Source organism: Geotrypetes seraphini, chromosome 13 (assembly GCF_902459505.1).
Source record: "Geotrypetes seraphini chromosome 13, aGeoSer1.1, whole genome shotgun sequence".
Lineage (NCBI taxonomy): Eukaryota > Metazoa > Chordata > Amphibia > Gymnophiona > Dermophiidae > Geotrypetes > Geotrypetes seraphini.
Window position 1 is genome coordinate 79,643,382 of NC_047096.1, and position 25,039 is coordinate 79,668,420.

General features: G+C 41.1%; 1 protein-coding gene across 8 annotated transcripts in view; it reads left to right on the forward strand.

Moving 5' to 3' along the window:
• Positions 1-24,617, forward strand: part of SNX11 (sorting nexin 11) — a 33,519-nt gene extending 8,902 nt beyond the window's left edge. For all 8 annotated transcript variants that reach the window (XM_033917457.1, XM_033917465.1, XM_033917459.1 and 5 more), the window contains exons 2-7: positions 1,698-1,748; positions 5,702-5,788; positions 5,962-6,062; positions 16,864-16,962; positions 22,372-22,587; positions 24,194-24,617. In XM_033917457.1, coding sequence (XP_033773348.1) covers positions 1,698-1,748; positions 5,702-5,788; positions 5,962-6,062; positions 16,864-16,962; positions 22,372-22,587; positions 24,194-24,251 — 612 coding nt within the window. In that variant the 3' untranslated portion in view covers positions 24,252-24,617. The remainder of the gene's footprint in view (positions 1-1,697; positions 1,749-5,701; positions 5,789-5,961; positions 6,063-16,863; positions 16,963-22,371; positions 22,588-24,193) is intronic.
• The last annotated feature ends 422 nt before the right edge of the window (positions 24,618-25,039 follow it).

Below are 25,039 nucleotides of genomic sequence, written 5' to 3' on the forward strand. Positions count from 1 at the left end.
GTCCCTGGATAACACCTGTTGCGGTAAGTAACTGTGCTTTACTGGTGGTGTGCCACACAGATCGATTCGTGGTCTGTTTCTTTTTAACATTTTTTGAGAGCAATATTGGTGTGGGTAAGGTTTACTTCTTTGCGGATGACACCAAAATCTGCAATAGGGTATACATCCAGGATGGGGTAGATAATATGAGGAGAAATCTTGTGAAACTTGAAGAATAATCCAGAATTAGGTAGTTAAAGATTTATTGCCCCCCCCCCAAAAAAAAATGCAGGGTTGGGCTACAAAAACTCAAGGGATTGATATAAGAATGAAGTACTTCTGTACACAAAAGAAGTGAGAGGGACTTGAGGTGATTTTATCTGACAATTTTAAGGTTTGTATAGATTAACAAGGTGATGGTGAAAGCTAGAAGTATGCTTCAGTGAACAGGAAGTAAATGGTGCCTCTGTGTAATCTTCTGGTGAGACCTCATTTAGAATACTGTACAATTTTGGAGGCTGCAATTTCAAGAAGATATAAACAGAATGGTGTCGGTGGTTCTCAGCCTAAAGCATATGTTAACAGTTAGTGTATCTGGGTTTTAAAAAGGTTTGGACACATTACTGGAGGGAAAAGTCCATAATCCACAATTGAGATAGAAATTGAGAAAGCCTTAGCTGTCCCTGGGCTCAGTCAATCCCTTAGCTGTCCCTGGGCTCTTGCTGCTATTCGGGATTTTGCCAGGAACTTGTAACCTGGATTGGCCACTGCTGGAAGCAGGATACTGGTCTAGATGGATCATCGGTCTGCCCCATTATGGCTTATCTTATGTATTCTCTAGAACAGTGTTTTGCAAACTGTGTGCCGCCTGAGATTTCAGGTGTGCCATGAGATGCTGGGGAGGAGGTGAGTCGCTGGCTTACTGCCTACAGGATATGCCTCTCGTGACAAGAGGCACATCCTGTAGGCAATCAGCCAGCACCAGTGCCTCTCCTCTCCGCACATCTTCCCTGCTGGTACACCCCCAATAGCGGCTCGGGACCTGTTCGCGCCTGCGCAGATGTCAACGTGATGTCATGCAAGTGCGTGTTATCACGTCAACGTTCAAGTGCTTCTGGATTCCTCAAGCTGCGGCCACTCCATTTAGTGTGCCATGGCTTGACAAAGTTTGTGAGACACTGCTCTAGAAGAAAGAGATAGAGACTTTAAAATGCGCCCTTGGCATAAATACACATCAGACAGGCCTCTGTCAGTCAAAAGGAAGCTCTGGAACAAAGGGGCTAGACTCGGGAGTATTCTGCGGAAATATTTCTTCACATATGTGTGAAATTGCTTCATAATTCTAGAAAGTGTTGAACAAGCACAGAAGACCCCTAAAGGAAGGGACAGTAGAGTTTAGTAGATGATATGGATGGCAGATTAGATGGGTCATATGGCCTTTAGCTGCTGTTATTTTTTTATGTTTCTGTTTTTCTTCACTGGAAGCATGACGTTAGTGGAAATGGTAAAGAAAAGCAGGTCTGATGTGTACAGAGGATCCTTAGGAGCGAGAAGAAAGCCAGTAACCAACCGGGATCTACTGTATGCCATTGCAGCAAGAATAAAAATAGATAAATAGGGTGGAGCTTGTGGTCCTTATCTTTTTAGATTCTGTTTCTGTAACTGCTAACATTTTCCTGCTGTTCAACAACAATTTTTTATTTTATTCCCTCTTGTAGATGATGCCTTTGGATTGCTGGCCAAAAATAATGCTGGCTAATCAGGAGGAGGTAAGCGCTGTTGGAGCAATTTATTTCTGCCTCTTTGATTATGTGCCACTCCTCAGAATTCCAAGATTACTTCTGATCATCTGATACATCCTTAAAAACTGAACCTTGTATAACCTAATATTCTGTAGGAGCATACAGAAGATACTATTTAAAACATTTTGGATAATTTTGGGAACTACCCAAATCACTGGGTTTAAATTTGTACCACTATCAACCTTGTAACTTTGGCCAGACATTGATGATCTGCTAAGAGTTATTTGAGTAAATCTAGGAGAAGAGAGGAATATACCTGCATGTCTTAGTTATCCATCTTGTGCAGCTAAATAGGACTGCATAAATAGTATCTCAAGATTAACTGGATAATTTATCAACCCTAGGCATCCCATTTTCAGGTGTTTGAGTTGGGTAAATTGGCTTAAAATCCATTTAAATTAGTGGTATGATTAAGGTGCATGTGTCAAACACAAGGCCCGCGGGCCAAATCCTGCCCGCCTGGCCTTTTTATGTGGTCCGCGGCAACATTCCCGATCTTCTCCTTCTGAGCCCAGCATATCCTCCCCTCCACGCTGGTCCGACGCCGCCACGCCAGAAGGTCCGCCGGCCTCGGCAGCGACTCAGCAGTGCTGTTCGTGGCTCCCCCTCCTGCCTCCGTCCGCCGTGGTCCACCTGGATGGAAACAGGAAGTTGCGCGTCATTGGAGACAGACCGCGGCAAGCAAAAAGCAGGAGGAGCCACGCACAGCACTCCCGAAGCCGGCAGATTCCCTGGCCAGCAGCGGAGGAAAAGGCACAATGAGCTGTGAAGAGAGCGAGATGAAGGGAGAGAGGTTGGGCCTGGGGTAGTGTGGAGAAAGAGGGAAAAAGTTACTTGAAGAGAGAACCGTTGAGAAGAGAAAGGGAGACATGGTGGACCTGGGGGGAAGGAGGCAGGCAGACAGGGGGAGAGATGGGATGGGGGGCAGTTGGGAAGAGAAAGGGAGAGAAGTTGAATCTGGAGATGAAAGGGGTTGGAGAAATGTTAGGCCTGGGGGTGGAAGGGAGAGAGAGAGATGCAGCATCTCTTTTTTTTTTTCCCCCTTCCATCTCATTGTTCAGCATCAAAGGGGAAGGAAGAACAACAGAAAAGAGACAGAGCAAAATGTTGGACCAAGAGGAGAGAGGAGGAGAGAGAAGGAAATAGGAGGCTGGGAAAGGAGTGAGATGGGAAATGGGAGAGCTACAGAATAAGAGAAGATGGAAAATTGATAGGTAGCTGAAAATTTAAAAAGGAGAAGGATGAGAAAGAGGGCAAGATTTGCGAGGACATAGGCAGAAAAGAAAAAAGGAGAAAAGTTGAAAGGGAAAAATCAATATGTTGGAGACAGGGACTGGAGCAAGAGAGAAGAGGAGAAAAAAAAATGGACACCAGACACTGGAAAGAGAATTAGAAGATAGACAAAATCAGAAAAAGAAACTGGGACCAAAAGCAAAATGACCAGACAACAAAAGGTAGAAAAAATAATTTTATTTTCTATTTTGTGATTACAATATGTCAGATTTGAAATATGTATCCTTCCAGAGCTGCTGATAGACAGCAAGCGTGAACTAGGACCTAAAAGAGAGGAAAAGTATTTTTTATTTATTTTGTAGCTGGCGTGGGGTTGGAGAGATTGCATCCCTATATTTCTACTAAGACTAACCCCCCTCCTTTGCTGGTGTGCAGCGTGGGTTTTGGCGCTGGTGCAGGCGATTGATCAGATGCTCACAGAAGTCCTGTGAGCATCGGAGCCGCCACTGGCGCTGGGGCCCACACTGCGCGTCAGCAAAGGAGGGGGCAATTATCTTAATAAAAAATCCGGCCCACGACTTAGCCTGCGTTTTAGATTTCAGCCTCTTATGTGGATTAAGGAGATTTATTTCTGCTATATATTGCCCCCATAAAGCAGACGCTTCTCCAGACTTCTGAGGGAGCAGTAGCTGAATAGGTGGTTCTATAAAGATTCCAAACAAATTTTAGCTGGACTGATTTAATTGGTTCTCAGAACTTTTCTTTCTAAGCTAGAGTTTTCTTAACCACTAATAGATATTTAAAGGGCCTTCTTTGTTCTGTCTTGCTTTAGTGATTTGCATAATTTGCTTTTACCAAATTACAGGTAGAGTACATTGTGTTAGTGCTGTGAGGATATGCTGTGTGATGAATATATAATGTGTGCAGCATCTGATGGCAACAGTAGTATTAAGCAGGATATCGAGGGGAACCCATAACCCAATATGTGTAATGTGTAAGATACCAATCAAAAAAATAGGAGAATACAAAAATTACAAAACCTCTTAGATTTTCCAATCCTGAATCAATAATCGTCAAAAGAAAAATCTCAATACATAAAAAATAATAAACGTGAGTGCTCAGTTTAAAATAACCACCACGCAAGCAGCAGTATGATTATTACATTATCGCACTAGCCTACCTGCCCAACCATACTCATTAAAAAAAAGAGTGCACAAACTCATTAAAAAAATGAGAGAAAATTATATTTTCAAAAAACAGAGCATCAACTCCAAAAAGAGTAGAAAAGAGCCCCTTATCTTTTCATAGATGGCATCAGTGATGTAAATAATGACAATCTGCAAATGTATTTGAATAATGGTGGCTAGTCAACTTTGTTGCTGAACTTGACTCGTGATCTCCCAGTGAATACATGGAAACAAACTCTCAAAATGATAAACCACAATCTCCTTTCCTTGACAGGACATAATTTAGTGCATTAGCTGAGATTTTGGCACTTGTGAGCCCTGCGGTTTTTCTATCCAGGGATGTTCTTTCCTTCTGAAGAAGCTCTATAGTGAAACACAAGGTCGTGTCAAGGAAAGGAGATTATGGTTTATCATTTTGAGAATTTGTTTGTATGTATTCACTGGGAGATCACGAGTCAAGTTCAGCAACAACGTTGACAAGCCACCATTATTCAAGAACATTTGCAGATTGTCATTATTTACATCACTGATGCAATCTATGAAAAGATAAGGGGCTCTTTTTGGAGTTGACACTCTGTTTTTTGAAAATATAATTCTCTCATTTTTTTATGAGTTTGTCCAACCTATGGTTGGGTGGGTAGGCTGGTGTGAAGATATAATAATCATACTGCTGCTTGCATGGTGGTTATTTTAAACTGAGCACTCACATTTCACATTTATTATTTTTTATGTATTGAGTGAGATTTTTCTTTTGATTATTGATGCGTAAGATACCCCTTGCCTGGGATGCCTGAAGGAAGACACCAATCTATAGATAATAAAAGATGAAGCTGAATAATATAGAAATGCTTTAGCATTACAGTAAAAAGAATATTGCTTGGTTAGCATTACTGGCAAGCGTTAAAATTTTTAAATGTTTGTCCCAGCTGTTACTTCCTGTACAATTGGGAAATAGATGGGTCCTAGAATTGGGAACAGGTCACTGTGCCCTAAGCCAACACGTTGTTACAAGGTGTCCAAAGCATTGAAATAATGATCTCGGCTAGTCTAAATGTAAATGCTGACAGGTGTGAAACCAATAGTGCGTGATTTATAAGTCATCAAAGAAGTGCTAATGTTATGGAAAATTACTAATGACAAGAAATCACATGACCAATGAACCAAATATGGACCTAGTGGCAAAGTGCAGTAATATGTAAAATGTACTAAGTTACGTATGAATAATAATGAATTAAATGATGTAATGAAGCTAATAAAATGGGCTGTCACCCATGGCTCAGAGAGATTCTTGGTTGGTATTCTACCAGTCAGTAAATCGCCAAGAATTCCCATGTTTAAACTACAATTTGTGTCCGGTATTTATTCCTTGATCTCTTCCAGAGATAGAAAAAAGGACTGAGGGGGTATGAAACCTATCCATGTAGTTATTCAAAGCAAACACATCCAAACCCAATTTAATAGATGTGAAAGGCAGATTCATTCTTCTGCTTCTCTTTCTAGGAGTTTATCACAGTACGTGTACAGGATCCTCGAATTCAGAATGAAGGTTCATGGAATTCCTACGTCGATTATAAAATATTTCTGCATGTAAGTGGAAAATAATGTTTCACAGAAAACATTTTTATAATTGTGCCAGAGTTTCACATATGCATAGGTTGACATGGCCCTTGGAAAGATGATTCTAGTGTGCCGACTCTTTAGGATCCTAATAAACTACTGTCATTCTGTATAGAAGGGTCTGACATCTTCTTTTCTTGCAGACTAACAGCAAGGCCTTTACAGCCAAGACATCCTGTGTGAGAAGACGCTACCGAGAGTTTGTGTGGCTGAGAAAACTGCTCCAGAAAAATGCTGGCTTAGTGTGCGGAATTTTTCTTTATTACCTATTGTGTGTGTCTCAGTAGAATAGCTGAGTGAATGCCACACTTGGTTACAAAGTTAGTCAGTTCCAGGAGGAAGATTTTGGCCAGTTCTGACAACCCAGTTCTGTTGAATTCAAATTTCTATAGTAAAGATTGAAATTGACAGAAACAGGGTCTACAAATACCACAATGCAAGAACTTAAATATAATAAAGGCTTTGAGGACAGCTGGTTAGTTCTAACACATGAGTAACATCACTGATGGAGCTTGGGAAGAGAACAAAAAAAATTATGGTAGTTGGTTCTCAAGGCATAAAACTTTCTAGAGTGATCTGTGCCACCTGGGGCTACTGCTCATTCTGCAGCTTTAGATCAATAGATACAAAAGCTGAGAGGCAAGTGGATTTAGTGAGGACCATGTAACCTGCTTGTCTTGAGAACCTGCCACTTTCTGAGGATGAGCAGGTTATATAGTCATGGTACATGAGAATTCTGGTTAAATGCTACCCTTAGGAAAAATGAGTAGGGTTGAAAAGAGCATCAAATGATAGCTTGTTGCCAACAAAACACAGCTATTTTCTTGCTTTTTTTCTTCCAATGTGTGTTTGTTTAAAAAAGCAACTTGTAAAGTAAGGAGCTGAGGCAATGTTCTCACTTTTGCTGGCCCATATCCATAAGAAAAACATTTTGTGCGCAAGTTTTTGGCCTGCACATATTAAGTCAATGTTGACAATATTGAACGCCAACAAATATTTTGTGCATGCAGTTGTGTACTCCCATGCACACTTGTACAGCTTAGAGAGACACTGGGTTCAAGGGAATGGAGTTGGATTCTAAACTGATTCCTCAAAACAAACTAAGTTGCTATTGTGCTGGATATACCTTTCCAAACTATAGTGTATACTGGTAGAAGTCCATGTTTCAGTTATTGTAAATCTGTCATAGAGGTCAGCCTCAGGTGGGCTACTGACACTGCCATGGCTCTTGACATGTATCTTTAGCATATTTTTCCAGGGTCATATCTGCCTGGGCAGACTGTAGGAGATGCAGTCTGCTGTCCAGTTAGTGTGTGCTTGGCTGTGGTAGTCCTTGGGTGGACTTCCTAAGGACTTTAGTCCATCCCGTGTAGAAAGCTAGGTTTTTTTTACAATCTTATGGTGTGCAAAGCACATTCACCAACACGTCCTTCCAATATTTTTCTCAGACTGCATTGTCCAATTTATTTTTATTTAGTATTTATAGACCACTTATGGCCTAAATAGTTTACATTCAGGTACTCAAAGTATTGCTCCCTATGTGTCCCAGTGGGCTCACAATCTGACTAATTTACCTGTAGCAGCGAGTGTTAAGTGACTTGCCCAGAGTCACAAGGAGCAGTTCTGGGTTTGAACTTGCAACCTCAGGGTGCTGAGGCTGTAGCCCTAACCACAAGGCCGCCACTCCACTGACTAAATTGAAAATGCACCCCTACTTTAGGCAGGTCCTTAGGGTGGTTCTTTGCACACATTCTATTCTTCATATACTATAGACTGGATCATTCACTAGGGCTTGAAACTGAACCTGTGTGCTTAAATGACCACCACCAAAAATAAGAACTTTCCAGTCAGGTATTTCATGTGCATATAGTGGCTCAAAGGGAGCCTTTAGCCCCCAAGTCAGTATCACATTGAGTATCCTAGGCTTGTGGATCCCACTTCAGCAGAAGCAAGCTTCACAGAGAAAAAAGGCTGCAGAGAAAGTTTGTGCTGGTTGCACTGAAATGAACCCTAACTGAGTCGGTTTTTAAAACTGTTCAGTGTTTGCATTGGACAAATAAAAGGGGGTTTAAGGTCTGTCACCATCACACCAGATGCCAAATTTCTTGCATTTAAAACCATAACTCCTGGTAGAAGAAGCGGAGGAAGATCCCAACTGGATCTATTCCATAGACCAAGAAAAATCTGGTTTCTGTTCCTAAATATTAGAGTTTTTGCTACCAGAACTATTGTCGGATATACATACAGAAAGCATCTTAATGTTAGTTTGCCAGTATCCCTATCCTTAAAACTGAGGGACACTTATACAGAGCAGAGACAGATATTGTGGACATTTCTCGTTCTAAATATATATATGTTGCTGCTGTATTCCAGGAGATGTAGCAACTTATGTGGTTGAGGGTGTGACTCGATTTGTCTGATAGGATGGCCTTTTCTGCCAGGTAGGTTTCACTGGGTGTTGTCACAAATTAGCATTGAATCCAGAAAAACAGTAATGTGCTGGATGTCTGGATGCCATCCATAGTCAGCCTTGATTCATTTGACATGCACATTCAACCAGTAAAACCATTTTCCTATTAAGGGGTTATATTTGATTCCCAACTTTTCTAGTGCAATAGGTGTGTCATTCTGGACAGTAGGGTATTCTTCCCATGCTTGCAAGCTGTGTAGAAGGTATCCATTCTGGGATTTCAACTCCTTTTAGTTTTTACTTCTGCATGTGAGCTGGAGGATGTCTTTCTGATCTGCTTTGTATATTTATTTATTGCTTTCTGTATTACTATTTTTTATTTTTTTTTGCTGTTTATGCGGCTACTAGTGCGGGGGGAGGGGTAAACTCTGCCTGCATGGAGAAGAACCAGACTTGGATCCTCAGACAGCAGGCTAATCCCTTGGGGACCTGTTTGGCCAGCCTGCAGAAAACTTTGTGGAGCTCGTGATCCATTTCCCTAGTATCTTAGCTCAATTACTAATTTGCAGGGGATTGAGCGCAGGCTGTTGGGCATCCTCAGGGGGTTCAGAGGGGCTCTTCAGGGTGCTGGCTGTGATTTTGCCTCTCCCCCCTTCATGTGTGTGGTTCCTCGGGGGTGAAGGATCAGTTCGACTTCAGACTGACTGGCAGCCTGAAGATCTCAGCATTTAGAGGACTGGCCGTTTGAGGAAGGGATTCTTCTAGCACCTTCAGAGCACATGTCACAATGAGTAAGGCTATTCTTGTACAATCCTTCTGGAGGCTGAACTCTTGGGTTGTGCATCTAGTCCAGCCTTGGTTGCAGAATTTAGAAATAAAACCAACCCCCTCTGCGATGTCACCAGTGCCGGCACTCCCCTTGAAGTTCCCTTGCTGAGAACTTCCAGTTTCTTCTGATCGTGATTTTATTACTCAATTACTAGTCTTTTATTTTCTTCGGTACCGCGGGTATTGCCCAAGTGCTGTGGATTCACTCAGAGTGTTCCTTCGGCGAGAGATTGCAGACTTTTCCTTAAAGATTGTCTGCTTCTAGAGGGTGCTCTGTAAGCTTGAACTGCAGTAAACCCTCTAGAGAGCCTGCAGATTGGATCGGGTCTCCGGGATTGGGATCCATCTTTCCTCTGGTTTGTCCGCAAAGGGGTAGAGCGCAGGCTGCTGCGGTTCCATGGAGGTACACCAGGATCGGAACCGGACCACATATCTTACTTAATTCCCCTGAGGAGTCCTAGTGGTCGTGATCTGTGGTGATAGGGAAGTTGAAGCAGTCAGAAGATCTGAAAAATCCAGTTTAATCAGCTCCTGAGGTACTGATTTCCCTATGCTTGCACTGTGTATTGCTGGCTGCCATTGATATACATTGCCACCTTGTATATAGTTTTTAGAATTTTTTAACCTGACCCTCGGTGGCACCACTCAGGACTCAAACTTCTCATTGTCCTGAGCTTTATGTGTCTGCTCGTCATCGGGTCATTTATTATTTATTATTTCATAGAGCTTTCTGCTATTTATATTTCTATTTACTCTTTTCTTATAAAGATAAATACTTAGCTTAAAATATGGCTAAGTCTTCTTGGTTAGAGATGTCAGCACTAATAAGGGATGTCAAAGCCGACATGTTTCGCCTCGCTTGCTTTTGCAAGGCTCAATCCCTACAAATCACCAACAAAACCATAAATTAAAAGCTGCTTCAGTTATAACAAAGTGTGACCCAGTATAGTTCTTACATTGTAGAACGTGTTTCAGTTATATGATTTAAGAAACTAGCTCTTACTTGACCCAAAGGCTTCCAAATTGCTACTCACCCTTAGCCATCTACCTCCGTTGTAACAGTCAATACTTTACAGCGGGGCCGACAGCGTTCTTTAGTTTAAATATCATCGGAACTCCAATCAGCCTGGAGACACGTAATGACGTGTCATCTGACATATCGGAGCTCACAATACTGTAACTTATTCCTTACTTGTCATTTTTCTTTATCCTTTTTCTAACTCCTCCCACTACTCTGTTCTTCTTACTCAATTATACTAAATCAGACTAAAGATAGCCATTCCAGCTCTGTGTTTAGCCCATAAGGGGTAACTGTATTTAATATGTAAATCCAACGTTGTTCTTTGTAGTTGAGTTTTTCTTCCACGTTAACCACCCCCTCCCCCTCTTTTTCCTTGTAATGATCGATAACCCTCCATTTTAACTGGCTAGAATCATGCTGATAATTTATGCAGTGTTCAACTATCGGAGCTTGCAACGTTTTTGTCTTTATCCTTGACTAATGCTCATTTAGTCGCACGTGAATAGGACGAGATGTTCGTCCTACGTAAACAAGATTACATGGGCAAATTAAAATATAAACTACATTTTCCGTCCGGCAAGTTGTATTTGTAAATGCCGTAATAGTTTTCTTAGTTTGAGGGTCTGTCCAAGTACTACCCTCTATGGTGCTGTTGCACCATTGACAGCTCCCACATTTACTGTGATTGCCCACTGTTTACGTAGGACGAATATCTCGTCCTATTCACGTGCGACTAAATGAGCATAAGTCAAGGATAAAGACAAAAACGTTGCAAGCTCCGATAGTTGAACACTGCATAAATTATCAGCATGATTCTAGCCAGTTAAAATGGAGGGTTATCGATCATTACAAGGAAAAAGAGGGGGAAGGGGTGGTTAACGTGGAAGAAAAACTCAACTACAAAGAACAACGTTGGATTTACATATTAAATACAGTTACCCCTTATGGGCTAAACACAGAGCTGGAATAGCTATCTTTAGTCTGATTTAGTATGATTGAGTAAGAAGAACAGAGTAGTGGGAGGAGTTAGAAAAAGGAAAAAGAAAAATGACAAGTAAGGAATAAGTTACAGTATTGTGAGCTCCGATATGTCAGATGACACGTCATTACGTGTCTCCAGGCTGATTGGAGTTCCGATGATATTTAAACTAAAGAACGCTGTCGGCCCCGCTGTAAAGTATTGACTGTTACAACGGAGGTAGATGGCTAAGGGTGAGTAGCAATTTGGAAGCCTTTGGGTCAAGTAAGAGCTAGTTTCTTAAATCATATAACTGAAACACGTTCTACAATGTAAGAACTATACTGGGTTACACTTTGTTATAACTGAAGCAGCTTTTAATTTATGGTTTTGTTGGTGATTTGTAGGGATTGAGCCTTGAAAAAGCAAGCGAAAATTATTTTTTGTTTTTAGACAAAATGTACGTCCAATTGTCTGGTGTTGCAATGGGGGCCACTTTCGCGCCTTCCATTGCATGCATCTTTATGAATCAGTTTGAAAATGAATGGATTTGGTCATCTCCGTTTGTTTCAAAGATTAAATTCTGGCATCGATACATCGACGATGTTTTTCTTTTGTGGTCTGGCAATGTTGAAGAATTTTTAAATTTCTTTCAATGGTTGAATACATGCAACGATCCTATTCAATTTACTCATACTTTTTCATATTACAATATCAATTTTCTAGATGTCAACATTACTCAAACAGAATTTGGTTTCAACACTAGAGTACATCAAAAAACCACTGACCGAAATTCCCTTTTACATTCCACAAGTTGTCATCCATCGGGATGTATATCAAGTTTACCGTATTCACAGTTTTTACGGTACAAACGTATTTGTAGTACCAATCAAGACTTCAAAATTCAATCAAAAACGTTAAAAGACAAATTCATCAGACGAGGATATAACAAGAAGAATTTGAAATCAGCATACAGGAGGGCAAAATACAACAATCGTGCTTTATTACTTAATCCTTTATCAAAACAACAAGAGTCTCAGGACATTTGTACTTTTGTTTCTAAATATAACAACGCTAGTCCAAGAATTACTCGTACCATTAAAAAACATTGGCAAATCATGAAAACATTGGATGTATTTAAAAATACATCTTTACGCAGTTCATATTCCCGGGGGAGGAACCTCAAAGAGTTGTTGAGTCCATCAGAATTAAAGACTACCAAGTCAAAGACACCAATTTTGAAAGGCCACTACAAATGTGGCCACTGTTTAAATTGTGAGATCATGTTACAATCTGATCATTTCTCCAATCCGTTTGACAGTAAACTTTATACCACACATTTTTTCAGTAATTGCAATAGTACTTATATTGTTTACCTTCTTATATGTCCCTGCAACAAAATATATGTAGGGAAAACTATTAGAAGTCTCAAGATAAGATTAACTGAACATCGTTCCAACCTCAAAAGGACAAGAGCTGAAGCACCTTTAGTCGCTCACTGTTCTGAATTTCAACATAAATTTCATCAATTTAAATGTTGGGTTATCGACCATATTCCCAAGTCTATCAGGGGAGGAGATCGAAATAAACAACTTTTACGCCGTGAACAACTGTGGATATCCAGATTACATTCACTAGAACCTTATGGTTTAAATAGCCACATTGAATGGCATGCTTTTTTCTGATTTTTGTTTCTTCCGTTTTTTGGTAGCAGGAGTACTTTAATTTTGGAAGTTCTCTTTCAGTACTTATATTTCACATATTATCTAAACAAGTTAACAATGTCTTAATGTTTTATTTAAAATAAACATATCTCATCTTTAAATTCTATGAGTCATATGTAGCGTCACAAACCATGACGTCATTCTATAATTTAATTGGCTAAGAAAATCTTGGCGTCCTGTTTAAATACGGGCGCCATTTTGCTCACAAAATTGTTGCTAGCAAAGAAACATGCAGCTACACCACAGGCAAGTTATGTATATTTCTTATAACCATCTAATATTATTTGAATACTTTAAGGGTATCGTCTAAATACGGGTGATACATTTCATTTAAAATGTAGTTAGCAACAAATAATTTCATTTTTTAATTTTGTGAGGCACATGCAGTGCCACAATTGATGATGTCATTCTACAATTTGATTGGCTAAGATAGTCTTGGCGTCCTGTTTAAATACAGGCGCCATTTTGTTTACAAAATTGTTGTTAGTAAGGAAACATGCAGCTACACCACAGGCAAGTTATGCATTTTTTAAAACTACATAAGATTATTTGTATACTTTAAAACGTAGTGAAACTAGCAAAATGGCTATTAGGTTCCGTCTAAATACGGGTGACACATGCCATCTAAAATGTAGTCAGCAATAAATAACATGCAGTAATACTGGTGATATGATGTATGGTTCACTATTAATGTTCATTTTTGTTGCCTATGGTTTCATTGAGATATATATATATAAATTTTTTTCATTTATTCAATATTTAGTCCCAGCAGTCATTATATTAGCATATTATTTAAATAAATAGTCCTTATTTGTCGTTAAAATAATGTTATAATGTTATTTTCTCTATTTCTCTTTCTTTTCAAGAACATTTTGAGCAAAGTCAGTACCGGCACAGAGTTGTATCTTATCATTACCCCTGAAGAAGCCCGTAGAGCGAAACAGTTGGGCCTCCGTTGGGCAATTAAGATAAGTGCCTGATTTATTTTACATCATAAAAAGCCTTAAACAAATTTGCCGTCTTCAAACTCACACTTGCTCTTTAAGTGATTTAGAGAATATATCTACATACATTATTCATGATTTTATTGCATTAAAAAAATTAAAAAAAGAAAGCTAAAAATATTTAAAAGATTTATACAGAGTTTTTGGACCAGTGATGAAAACCTAACCCCGATTGTTCATAACTTTATTGATTGTGATCTAGGGGTTTTTTTGAGGTCCTTTTTTCTCTGTTTTAAATACATTATATACCATATAAAGTGTTCCACGTTCATCGATTGAGTTTCTCAATTTGGACACTTAAGAAGTTTCCACTTATTTTTTCAATAGCGGTATATAAGAAATAAAATTATTACTATTATCCTCCCCAAACGGCTATATACAGACACAGACCGTGCAAGTCTGCCCAGTACTGGCCTTAGTTCAATATTTAATATTATTTTCTGATTCTAGAGCCTCTGTGTTCATCCCACGCTTCTTTGAACTCAGTCACCTTTTTCCTCTCCACCACCTCTCTCGGGAGCGCATTCCAGGCATCCACCATCCTCTCCGTAAAGTAGAATTCCCTAACATTGCTCTTGAATCTACCACTCTTCAACCTCAAATTATGTCCTCTGGTTTTACCATTTTCCTTTCTCGGGAAAAGATTTTGTTCTACGTTAATACCCTTCAAGTATTTGAACGTCTGAATCGTATCTCCCCTCTCCTTCCTTTCCTCTAGGGTATACATATTCAGGGCTTCCAGTCTCTCCTTATACATCTTCTGGCACAAAGCCTCCTATCATTTTCGTCGCCCTCTGGACTGCTTCAAGTCTGATTATGTCCTTTGCCAGATACGGTCTCCAAAACTGAACACAATACTCCAAGTGGGGCCTCACCAATGACCTGTACAGGGGCATCAATACCTTCTTCCTTCTACTGACTACACCTCTCTTTATACAGCCCAGCATCCTTCTGGCAGCAGCCACTGCCTTGTCACACTGTTTTTTTGCCTTTAGATCTTTGGACACTATCACTCCAAGATCCCTCTCCCCCGTCCTTGCATATCAGCTTCTCTCCTCCCAGCATATACGGTTCCTTCCTATTATTAATCCCCAAATGCATTACTCTGCATTTCTTTGCATTGAATTTTAGTTGCCAGGCATTAGACCATTCCTCTAACTTTTGCAGATCCTTTTTCATATTCTCCACTCCCTCTTCGGTGTCTACTCTGTTACAAATCTTGGTATCATCTGCAAAAAGGCACCATTTTCCTTCTAACCCTTCAGCAATGTCACTCACAAACATATTGAACAGGATCGGCCCCAGCACCGAACCCTGAGGGACTCCACTACTCACCTTTCCTTCCTCCCAGCGACTTCCATTAACCACCACCCTCTGGCGTCTATCTGACAGCCAGTTTCTAACCAGTTCACCACTTTGGGTCCTAACTTCAGCCCTTCAAGTTTGTTCAACAGCCTCCTATGAGGAACCGTATCAAAGGCTTTGCTGAAATCTAAGTAAATTACATCTAGCATATGTCCTCGATCCAGCTCTCTGGTCACCCAATCAAAAAATTCAATCAGGTTTGTTTGGCATGATTTACCTTTTGTAAAGCCATGTTGCCTCGGATCCTGTAACCCATTAGATTCAAGGAAGTACACTGTCCTTTCAGCAACACTTCCACAATTTTTCCAACAACCAAAGTGAGGCTCACCGGCCTGTAGTTTCCTCCTTCATCCGTGTGACCACTTTTGTGAAAAGGGACCACATCCGCTCTCCTCCAATCCCCATGTGAGAGGGAGAAATGCATGGAGAATAGAAAGGGAGAAATATTGGACACAGAGTGGAGGGCAGGGAGAGATGATGCATGGGGAGAGAAATGTTGCAACATGATAATAGAGGGGAGGAAGGGAGAGAAGCTGCATGGAGGGGAATAGAGAGGTTTGACCCAGAGCACAAAGCAGGGAGGGGGGGGAGAGAGATGGTAGACAGTGGGAAAGAAATAGAAATGTTGGATATGGCAGTGGAAGAGAAGGTACAAAGATGGAAGATGAATGGTAAGCACGGAGAAAGAAGAAAACGTCAAATGGGCAGGAGACCCTGGCAAGTGAGTTAACAGAAACCAGAGCCTGGGACCAACATGATTTGAATAATGACCAGACAACAAAAGGTAGAAAAAATTAATTTTATTTTCTATTTTGTGATTACATTTTAGATTTGAAATGTGTATCCTGCCAGAGCTGATGTTAGATAGACAGTGATCGCGAGATAGGACCAAACAGAAAGGAAAAATCTTTTGTTTGTTTGTTTACACCACAGTGCCTGGGTGGGGTGGGTGAAGAGTTTACAAAATAAACCTGTCAGGACATTGGGCGGGAAAATCTAATTGAATTGAAAAAATCAATATACCGAATTGAAAAGTGTATCCCTGAATTGTTCAGCACTAGTCCAGACAACTGGTTAGCCATGAACTATGTGAACAAGGAAATATGGACAAGATCATAACTCATGTGACAGGAAATTGTTAGTATGTGGCACTGGATAATTTATTTTTTATTCATATACTTTATAGACCACTTTCTCTCAGACCAGGTCAAAGCAGCTTACATAGGAAAATATAATCAAGGTCCTAGAAGGGAAAAAATTAAGGTGGTTACACACAATGACAGATATGGAAACTACTGCACATGTATAGTTTGGTACTCTATAGAGCTATAAGCTTTTGAGAGCTTGTTTATCCAATTTTTTTCTATGCCAGTTTCCATCTGCGATGCCACAAGTATATGAGTTGCTGTTATGTAGAGAATGCTGGGGTTGTGGGTTCAAACCCTGCGCTGCTCCTTGTGACCCTGGGCAAGTCACTTAATCCTCCGTAGCTCCAGGTACGTTAGATAGATTGTGAGCCCACCGGGACAGAGAGGGAAGATGCTTGAGTACCTGATTGTAAAAACCGCTTAGATAACCTTGATAGGCGGTATATAAAATCCTAATAAACTTGAAACTTGAAACTTGGAACAGACTTGCTTTAAGGTGGACAGGTATTTTGTAAGGCAGGAGTACTTGTGTTGTTTTAAATAGCCTTTTGCACAGTTTTGGATTTTACATACCTTTCTTTGCTCAGGCCTGTTCCAGAACTACCAGGGAAAGCTCCCTTCTTTGTGGGAAGCAGTGATGAGTTTGTGGAGAAGAGGCGACAGGGTCTACAGCAATTCTTGGAAGAGTAAGTAGAAAGAATGAAAATTACCTTGCATAGATCCTGTACTTAAACCTTTAAAACTGTCCTTTCAAAAATAGTGTGAGAACTTAGCATGAAATTTAAAGATTGCAAGTTCCAACATTTGGATTCCTGGATATATCGCTGTGTTGTGTGAGAGAATTGGTGGCTTCTTCTCTTGAGGAGGCATCCCTATTGATTGATGAAAGTCAATGCTATTTCAACAGTTTTTGGGAAATGGTACTAAGGAGTGTTAATTGTCTTTTGTTTAGTAATTCACATGTTAGCTAAACTGATTCCCTGTTTGTTGAAGTCTTATGTAAACCAAGTCGAGCCCCTACTTCAGGAGATGATACAGTATATAAATCCTAAGATTAGATTAGACCAGAACAGTGATTCTCAATCAGCGTATGTGTGTGTGCCACCAAATATTTGACACAGCAAGCCTGTGCTTTTACCTAACTACCTCTGCAAGCTGGAAATAGCAGAGATCCAGAAGGGTGAATTCTATAATTAGCACCGCTATAGGCGGCTGCCAATTGTGTCTTAATCATGAACCGACATTGATTACAGAATTTCTTTTTTAACAGCAACACCTTAAATGTAGGCCAGAATTTCAGAAGCCTACAGTTAAGGCGCCTATGTCATTCTTATAGAGAGTTGTGCAGGACAGAAATCAAACCAGTCCCCGCTGGAAATGGAATCCATCCCTGCTTGTTCCTGCAAGTAATCTCTTCCACTCACTCATCCACATAAACTTTCTTTTAATTATGCTACTGAAAGTCTCTGGCAGAGACCCATTTACAAATAAGCAAATACTTTATTAATTTTTGAAAATGTTAGTTGGGAAGAACACATACTTTGTAAATGGGTCTCTGCCAGAGCCTCTAATGTAAATATAAAATATAAATAATCCAGCTAAGGAGGATCCTCAAGTTATGTCAGCTGAGGACTTCTGCTAAGGTGGCTCAGGGTCCATTTTGCCAAGCTTGGCAGGCAGCAGCAGCGTCACTGAGTCACAGATGTTGGTACCTCAGTGGCTCAGGGATGCTGCCACTGACTGCTGTGCTTGGTGGAGGGGAGTTTTGGCTGCCTTTGGAGGAGGTTATCAGCTGGTAGTGCTTGGGGATCCTCTCTCTCTTTCTCTCCCATGTGCATCAACATTTGCCCCTGCCCACCAGCCCCTTGGCCAACATTTCTTCTCGTGAAAAAGAATTTCAATCATTGTTGCTCACAGCCTGTTTCTTACAGACATTTTAGAAAACAACTAAAAACCTATCTTTTCTCCAAATACCTGACTAGCTGACTCATTCAAATATACGATTATGTTTAATGTTTATGTGGTAGAAGTTTCTACTATGAACTGGTGAGGTAAAAGCTCTGTTGCGCATAGGAATTCAATGACCATTGTAGCATTTACCTCGCCAGCCCATGGTAGAAACCTCTACCTCATGTTTGTAAAAAAAAAAAAAAAAAAATCTGACAATATTACAGATGTGCTATTCATAGGTTCTGTTTTTTCATGATTTCTGGATAGCACATATACAAAGTTGTACAGTGTAGATCAGCAAATGAATTTTGTGTTGCTGTTAACTGAAGTGACACCAGAATTTAAATATAATATGTATTTGTTTTGTATGGTTAACTTTAAGAGAAACATACTAGCTCTAGTCTAGAATAGGTAAAACTTTTTTAGTGATAATAAGTTAGTATGAACTGGTCTATCATTGAACCCCCACATCCAAATTTTATATAGTCCCAGTTAGCATGCAACCTGTATTTCTTTAAGAAAAAAATAAAATTTGATCTTTTTAGCACTTGTAAAATATTCTAAAAACAGAATTTATTTTTAATCATTTTCTCTGCATTATTTTTAATAACAAAGTATTTAGGATTTTATTTTTATTCAGTTGTAAATTTGTGTTCAGCATGCCACACACATGAATACTGACTGTCAGATGTGTTGTCACAAAGATTGAGAACCACTGGGTTAGACTAATGGCCTGAAAATCAGGAAAGCCAAGGTACTAATCCTATTTCTCCTGTTGCCTCTTCTTGTAGTCTTGGGCAGGGCCGCCATCAGGGCAGTACCACCAGTCCTGCGTTCAGGGGCCCGGAGCTGACAGGGGGCCCGGGCTCCCCCAGGGTCCTAGGCCACAGTCTAGGGGGAGGGGCGGTTCGCCCCACGTGGACAGGAGAGAGCTGGACGGGGGACCCGCGGAGTTCAACACATCTCGAGCCGCGAGGCTCGTCTTCTGTTCCTGCCTGCCCTGCGGCTCACATATAGCCGATCGCAAGTGTTCCCCGATGCCTGCCCTCCGACTTCAACGCTGATGTCGGAGAATACTTCCGGTCGGCTATTTGTGCGTGACAGGGCAGGCAGGAAACAGAAGACAAGCCTCGCGGCTTGAGCTTCGTTTTGCTGAGAAAGTTGCAAAGATGGGCTGGGAGGCAAACGCGGAACACAAAAGGGGGGGAGGGAGTGCGTTTTGGACACAAGGCATGAACTTGGGAGAGAGGAAGGGAGGGAAAGAGATGCTGAGGTGGGGGAGAGAATGGGTTTTTGGACACAGAAGGCATGGACTTGGGAGAGAGGAAGGGAGGGAAAGAGATGCTGAGGTGGGGGAGGGAATGGGTTTTTGGACACAGAAGGCATGGACTTGGCAGAGAGGAAGGGAGGGAAAGAGACGCTGAGGTGGGGGAGGGAATGGGTTTTTGGACACAAGGCATGAACTTGGGAGAGAGGAAGGGAGGGAAAGAGATGCTGAGGTGGGGGAGGGAGTAGGTTTTTGGACACAGAAGGCATGGACTTGGGAGAGAAGGAAGGGAGGGAAAGAGATGGTTGTTTACACGGGGAATAGAAGAAAGGATAATTTTTGGTCATAGGGAGGGAGTGAGGTACAGAAAGTGGCATATCAGGGTGGGGGGGGGGTCCGCTCCGCCCCGGGTTTACGTCCCAAGGGGGTGCACAGCTGGCCACCCTCCAGTGTTCTCCCTAGGCCAGCAAACTGTGGCTCTTTAGCCACTTGAGTGCCACCGCCGCCATCGGGAACAGGCTGGCGCCAAGTTCTCCTTGCTTTTCCCTGTGGGGCCGGCCAACTCTCGCCACTCGTGTCAATTCTGACGTCGGAGAGGACGTTCTGGGCCAGCCAATCGCTGCCTGGCTGGCCTAGAACGTCCTCTCCGACGTTAGAATTGACGTCGGGTGGCGAGAGTTGGTCGGCCCCGCAGGGAAGAGAAGCAGGGCGAACTCGGCGCCAGCCTGTTCCCGATGGCAGCAGTGGCAGCCTATTCCCCAGTGGCAGTGGCAGCATTTTCCCAATGGTGGTGGCATAGGGGAGGGCAGGGAGAAAGAAAGAAAGGGGGGACAGGAAGCCAGAAAGAAAGAAAGGGGGCAGGGTGAAACAAAGAAAAATGGGGCACGGAAAGAGAGAGAGAGAAAGACAGACATACAGAACGAAAGAGGGTGTGGAGAGAGAAAGAAGGGGGCAGGGTGAGAGAGAAAAAAACAGACATACAGAAAGAAAGTGGGTATGGAGAGAGAGAAAAAGAAAGAAGGGGCAGGGTGAAACAAAGAAAAAGTTTGGGGAGGGAATGAGGTCTGGAGGAGAGGAAGCATACAGGAGGCTGAAAGAAGGGAAGAAATATTGGATGCACAGTCAGAAGAATAAAGTGCAACCAGAGACTGATGAAATTACCAAAGGTAGGAAAAATGGTTTTATTTTCAATTTAGTGATCAAAATGTGTCTATATTTTGCACTATGGCCCCCTTTTACTAAACCGCAATAGCGTTTTTTAGCGCAGGGAGCCTATGAGCGTTGAGAGCAGCGTGGGGCATTCAGCGCAGCTCCCTGCGCTAAAAACCACTATCGCGTTTTAGTAAAAAGGGAGGGGGAATATTTGTCTATTTTTGTATAGTTGTTACTGAGGTGACATTGCATAAAGTCATCTGCCTTGACCTCTTTGAAAACCCGCAGAATATAAATGATAATTAACATTTTCTATGCGTACAGCGCGCTTTGTGTTTTTAAAATTTTATTGTTGGTAGATCATTTTGACTTGGCCACAAAGGTAAGGGGGAGGGAGGGAGGGGAACTGCTGAAAGACATCTAGTAATCCTTGAAGGCTTGACTGTGCAGGGAATTATTTTTGTAAAATCATGTTTTGTTATGTGACTTGCATTATTTAGACTTTAATTTCTATGAATGAATAGAATGAAAATGATATAAATTACTTGCTTGTTTTTATGTGCGTGTGCTGAAGGAAAGTGGAGAGAGAGTGGGCTGAGGACGCTGAAGGGAAATGGGGAAGAGAGAATGGGGAGAAGACGCTGATTTATAAATTGACAATTGTACAGAATATTGTTTCTTTTTTATATTCATCCATAGCTGCATGTTAATGATGTGCTCATATGCACTTATTTATCATCATAACATATACATCATCATTAACATGCAGCTGTGGATGTGTAAGGACAGGCTGAGGAGGATGGATGGGAAGGAAGGAAGGTGCACATATCAACATATCGTACATTTTTAACATGCATGATGCAGCTATAGGGTGGCAGAGGAGGATGGGATCATACAGATGTGTATGTTCAGATATGCGCTCAGATGTGTAGTTTTTACTGATATATTTATTAAGGTTACAGTATTTATAAAAACACATTTAATACTTGTTACAAAAAATATTGTGCAATTGTGATCTACTTCTGGCCTACAAAGGTCAAAAGAAATCCTTAACTGTGATTTTACATTCAAAAGTGAATTATAGCTACTAGCACTATTATTTATTAGTTATTTATTATGCAGATGTTTGTTAGTTTGTTATTAGTTCAGTATTAGACATATGTTAGTTTAGAATAGATAGGTATAGATTAGTTTAGTTTAGGTTAGGTTAGGGCCCTGCTGAAAGAGTCTACCTTGACGTGGTTGCAGGCTTACAAATCTTTTGGTCAAAGAGTGCGGCGACAGAGAAAAGTATGTGTGTATTCGGCCCATGGAAGAAGGGTGGGTCGGGGGGGGGGAGAAGGGGTGCGTGGGGGTCCCAATAGGATTGCTCAGTAAGGGGCCCAGAAATTTCTGATGGCGGCCCTGGTCTTGGGCATGTCATTTTCCCTAGCTGCAGATATCCCATTTGGAACATAAAGCTCTTTTGGATCAGTGAAGGCAACAGTTCACTTTGTTGGTTCTCTAGTACTATAATCTAATCTAAACCTTAAGTTTATATACCGCATCATCTCCATGAGAATGGAGCTCGACACGGTTTACAAGAACTTAAAATAGTGGGTAGAGAAGAAGAAAAAGGATTACATGAACTTATGTGTAGAAGGGGGGAGAGAAAGGGGGGAAGGATAGAGCTACAATTTGCTGAAAAGCCAGGTTTTCAGTTTTTTACTGGTTTCTTTCTTACCAGAACTCTTCAAAATATGGTGCTACTATCGGACAGCCGTTTGCACCTCTTTCTGCAAAGTCAGCTCTCTCTGGCGGAAATAGAAGCTTGTGTTCAGGGTCAAGGTCCACTTACAGTCAGTGATGCTGTCTTCAGCTATGCCATGTCCAATCAAGGGTGGGTACAAGAAGAAGACCCACATAGCACAATTCAGCTGGCAAGGGGAGATGATGCTAGCAGGTAATACTAAGGCTTCATTCTGTTGTGCTCTTGGCATGCAAGGTCTTATGTACTATAGAATTTTTCCCCCACTCTGTATTAAATTCTATATATATGTTGCCCGTAAAAAGCACTATTCTACAAGCCATATGTAGGCATGATTTCTAAAATGGCACTTACCGCCGGGAACTGTATTTAAATCTAAGAGTGGCCATTTTCACCAAGGAAAATGTGACACAAATTCCCATATTCTACAATTATGTGCATAACGGAAAGTAATGCCCCCCATCCATTTCCATGCCCCCTTTTTTGACTTGCACATAACTTATAATTGATATTAGCACCAATAATTGCTTGTTCAATTAAGTTTGGGTGCGCGCTAAAAATTGTGCATGCAATGTTGGTCACTTTCTTTTAGATCTGGAGGTCTGTCCAAGGGGAAGAAAGCTGAGTACAATAGGGCCCTAAGTCTAGAATGAGATAAAAAGCCAGGGATTTGTATAGTAGCTGGGCTCCTATTCTGCTCGATTCTTGTGATGATCATGCTGTACTCGGTTTAAGTTTTGAAGTCCAAAGCTCTTATCTATATTTACTATGGGACAGATTCTGTAATTGGATGCCTAAATTTAAGTGCCCATTGCATGTTGATCACACGTAGCCGCCCATTGCAGAATCACGCTGAGCAGCACCTAACTTAACTTAAAACCCTGGCCTACATTACAGGCACCCAAGTGCTTTAGAGAATCGTGCCTAGCAGCATCTAAGTCTTTTTCCACCCCCTAAATGCGCCTATTTTGGTGTTAGGCGCTGATAGACGCCTAACGTTTTTGTAGAATTACACTTAAGATAGGCGTCTATCTCTCAATTAATTTTTATTTTTCAATTATGAGCTTGTTAAAAGCTCATAATTGAATGTTATTTACTAATTAAGTTAGTGGCTAACTTTAAGTGCCTTTTTATTTAGGGGACTAACTTTAGGCACTTTATAGAATTTCTCCCTATATGCAGTAATATTAAAACTTGGCAGACTACATAAAAACCTCTAGGACACAGTCCGCTGAAAAGCTTTGGACCCTGGACCCAACACGGTCCATGTTTCGACAGAATGCCTTCTTCAGGGGTCCCTATGAAGTCCTATGGTAAAGATACGTGGATAAAAATGCCAGTCGGAAATAAACTTGCATAGAAGCTGTGTATAACTCGGCTTTTTAAGCCCATGTCCTGCAAACAGCTTCTATGGAACAGTTTATTTCCAACTGGCATTTTTATCTACGTATCTTTACCATAGGACTTCATAGGGACCCCTGAAGAAGACATTCTGTCAAAACACGGACCATGTTGGGTCCAGGGTCCAAAGCTTTTTAGTGGACTGTGTCCTAGAGGTTTTTATGTGGTCTGCCAAGTTTTAATATTAATAAAGTCCATCTCAGGAACATCATTTCTCCACTTTTTTTTTTTTGTTTGTTTCTTCTTGGATTTGTCTGTGGAGATCATTGGGTCAATTCTCTTGTTTTCCCCTATATGCAGTAGCAGCCACTGGAAGAAATAGGGTGCTTTCTCTTCTCTTCTTTTATTAAACTGAATCTTGCTTTTCTCCCCCCCCCCCCACTATATATTCTTGTCTCAGAAATATCAAAGGGAAAACTGACTCTCAGGATTGTCTAGACCAGAGAGAACCAATCTGAAAGGCATGCAAGGAGATGCTGTGGAAGATGGACTGACTTCTGGACACTGACACAAAATCTGAGGTTTCCGATTTGTTGCTCTGTAGGTGCACCTTGCAATTAGTGTGGCCAGTTCCAAGCACATAAGATGGGTTTCAGAGCAGGGATGAAGAAGTCCTACTCTCTTACAAGTCTTAACTACTGAATTCTGACAACAAGCTAGTATGGATTGTAGATTTAGGGGTTGTCTCAGCCTTGGACAGATCTGTTGTATAGTTTCTAGGGCAGGGGAATGAGGACACTGTCAAATCATCTGCAAATACACTACAAACACAGCACCATCTCGCTATCAATTGAAACGAGTGTTGATTAAAAATTGTTCTTTAAGATTTTGTTGGTTCTAGAAAGACCATTTCTGAACTAGCTGCTGTGGGCTCAGTTATAAGGGAATTTTGAATCTGAAACTTGCTTAGAATTCTACTTCTCGCATATCTTTTTATGCATATATGCATGTTCATATAGATGTTTCTGTTATCAGAAAGTGCATGGGTTTATTATGGAAATAAAAGTTCTGTTCAGGCTATTTGTCAGGCTATTGTCTCCTAAAAGTTTGCAATAATAAAACGGTCCCCTTTTATCAAACTGTATTAGGGTTTCCTATTGCAGACCCCTGCGGTAAAAGCTCCGATGCACACTATAAGTGTCGGCTCTTTTACCATAGCAACCTGTGATAACCCCCCCCCCCCCCCATTGCAGTTTGATAAGAGGGCCAAAGTGCAGTGGTTGGAGAGGTATGTGGTTAGTGCAAA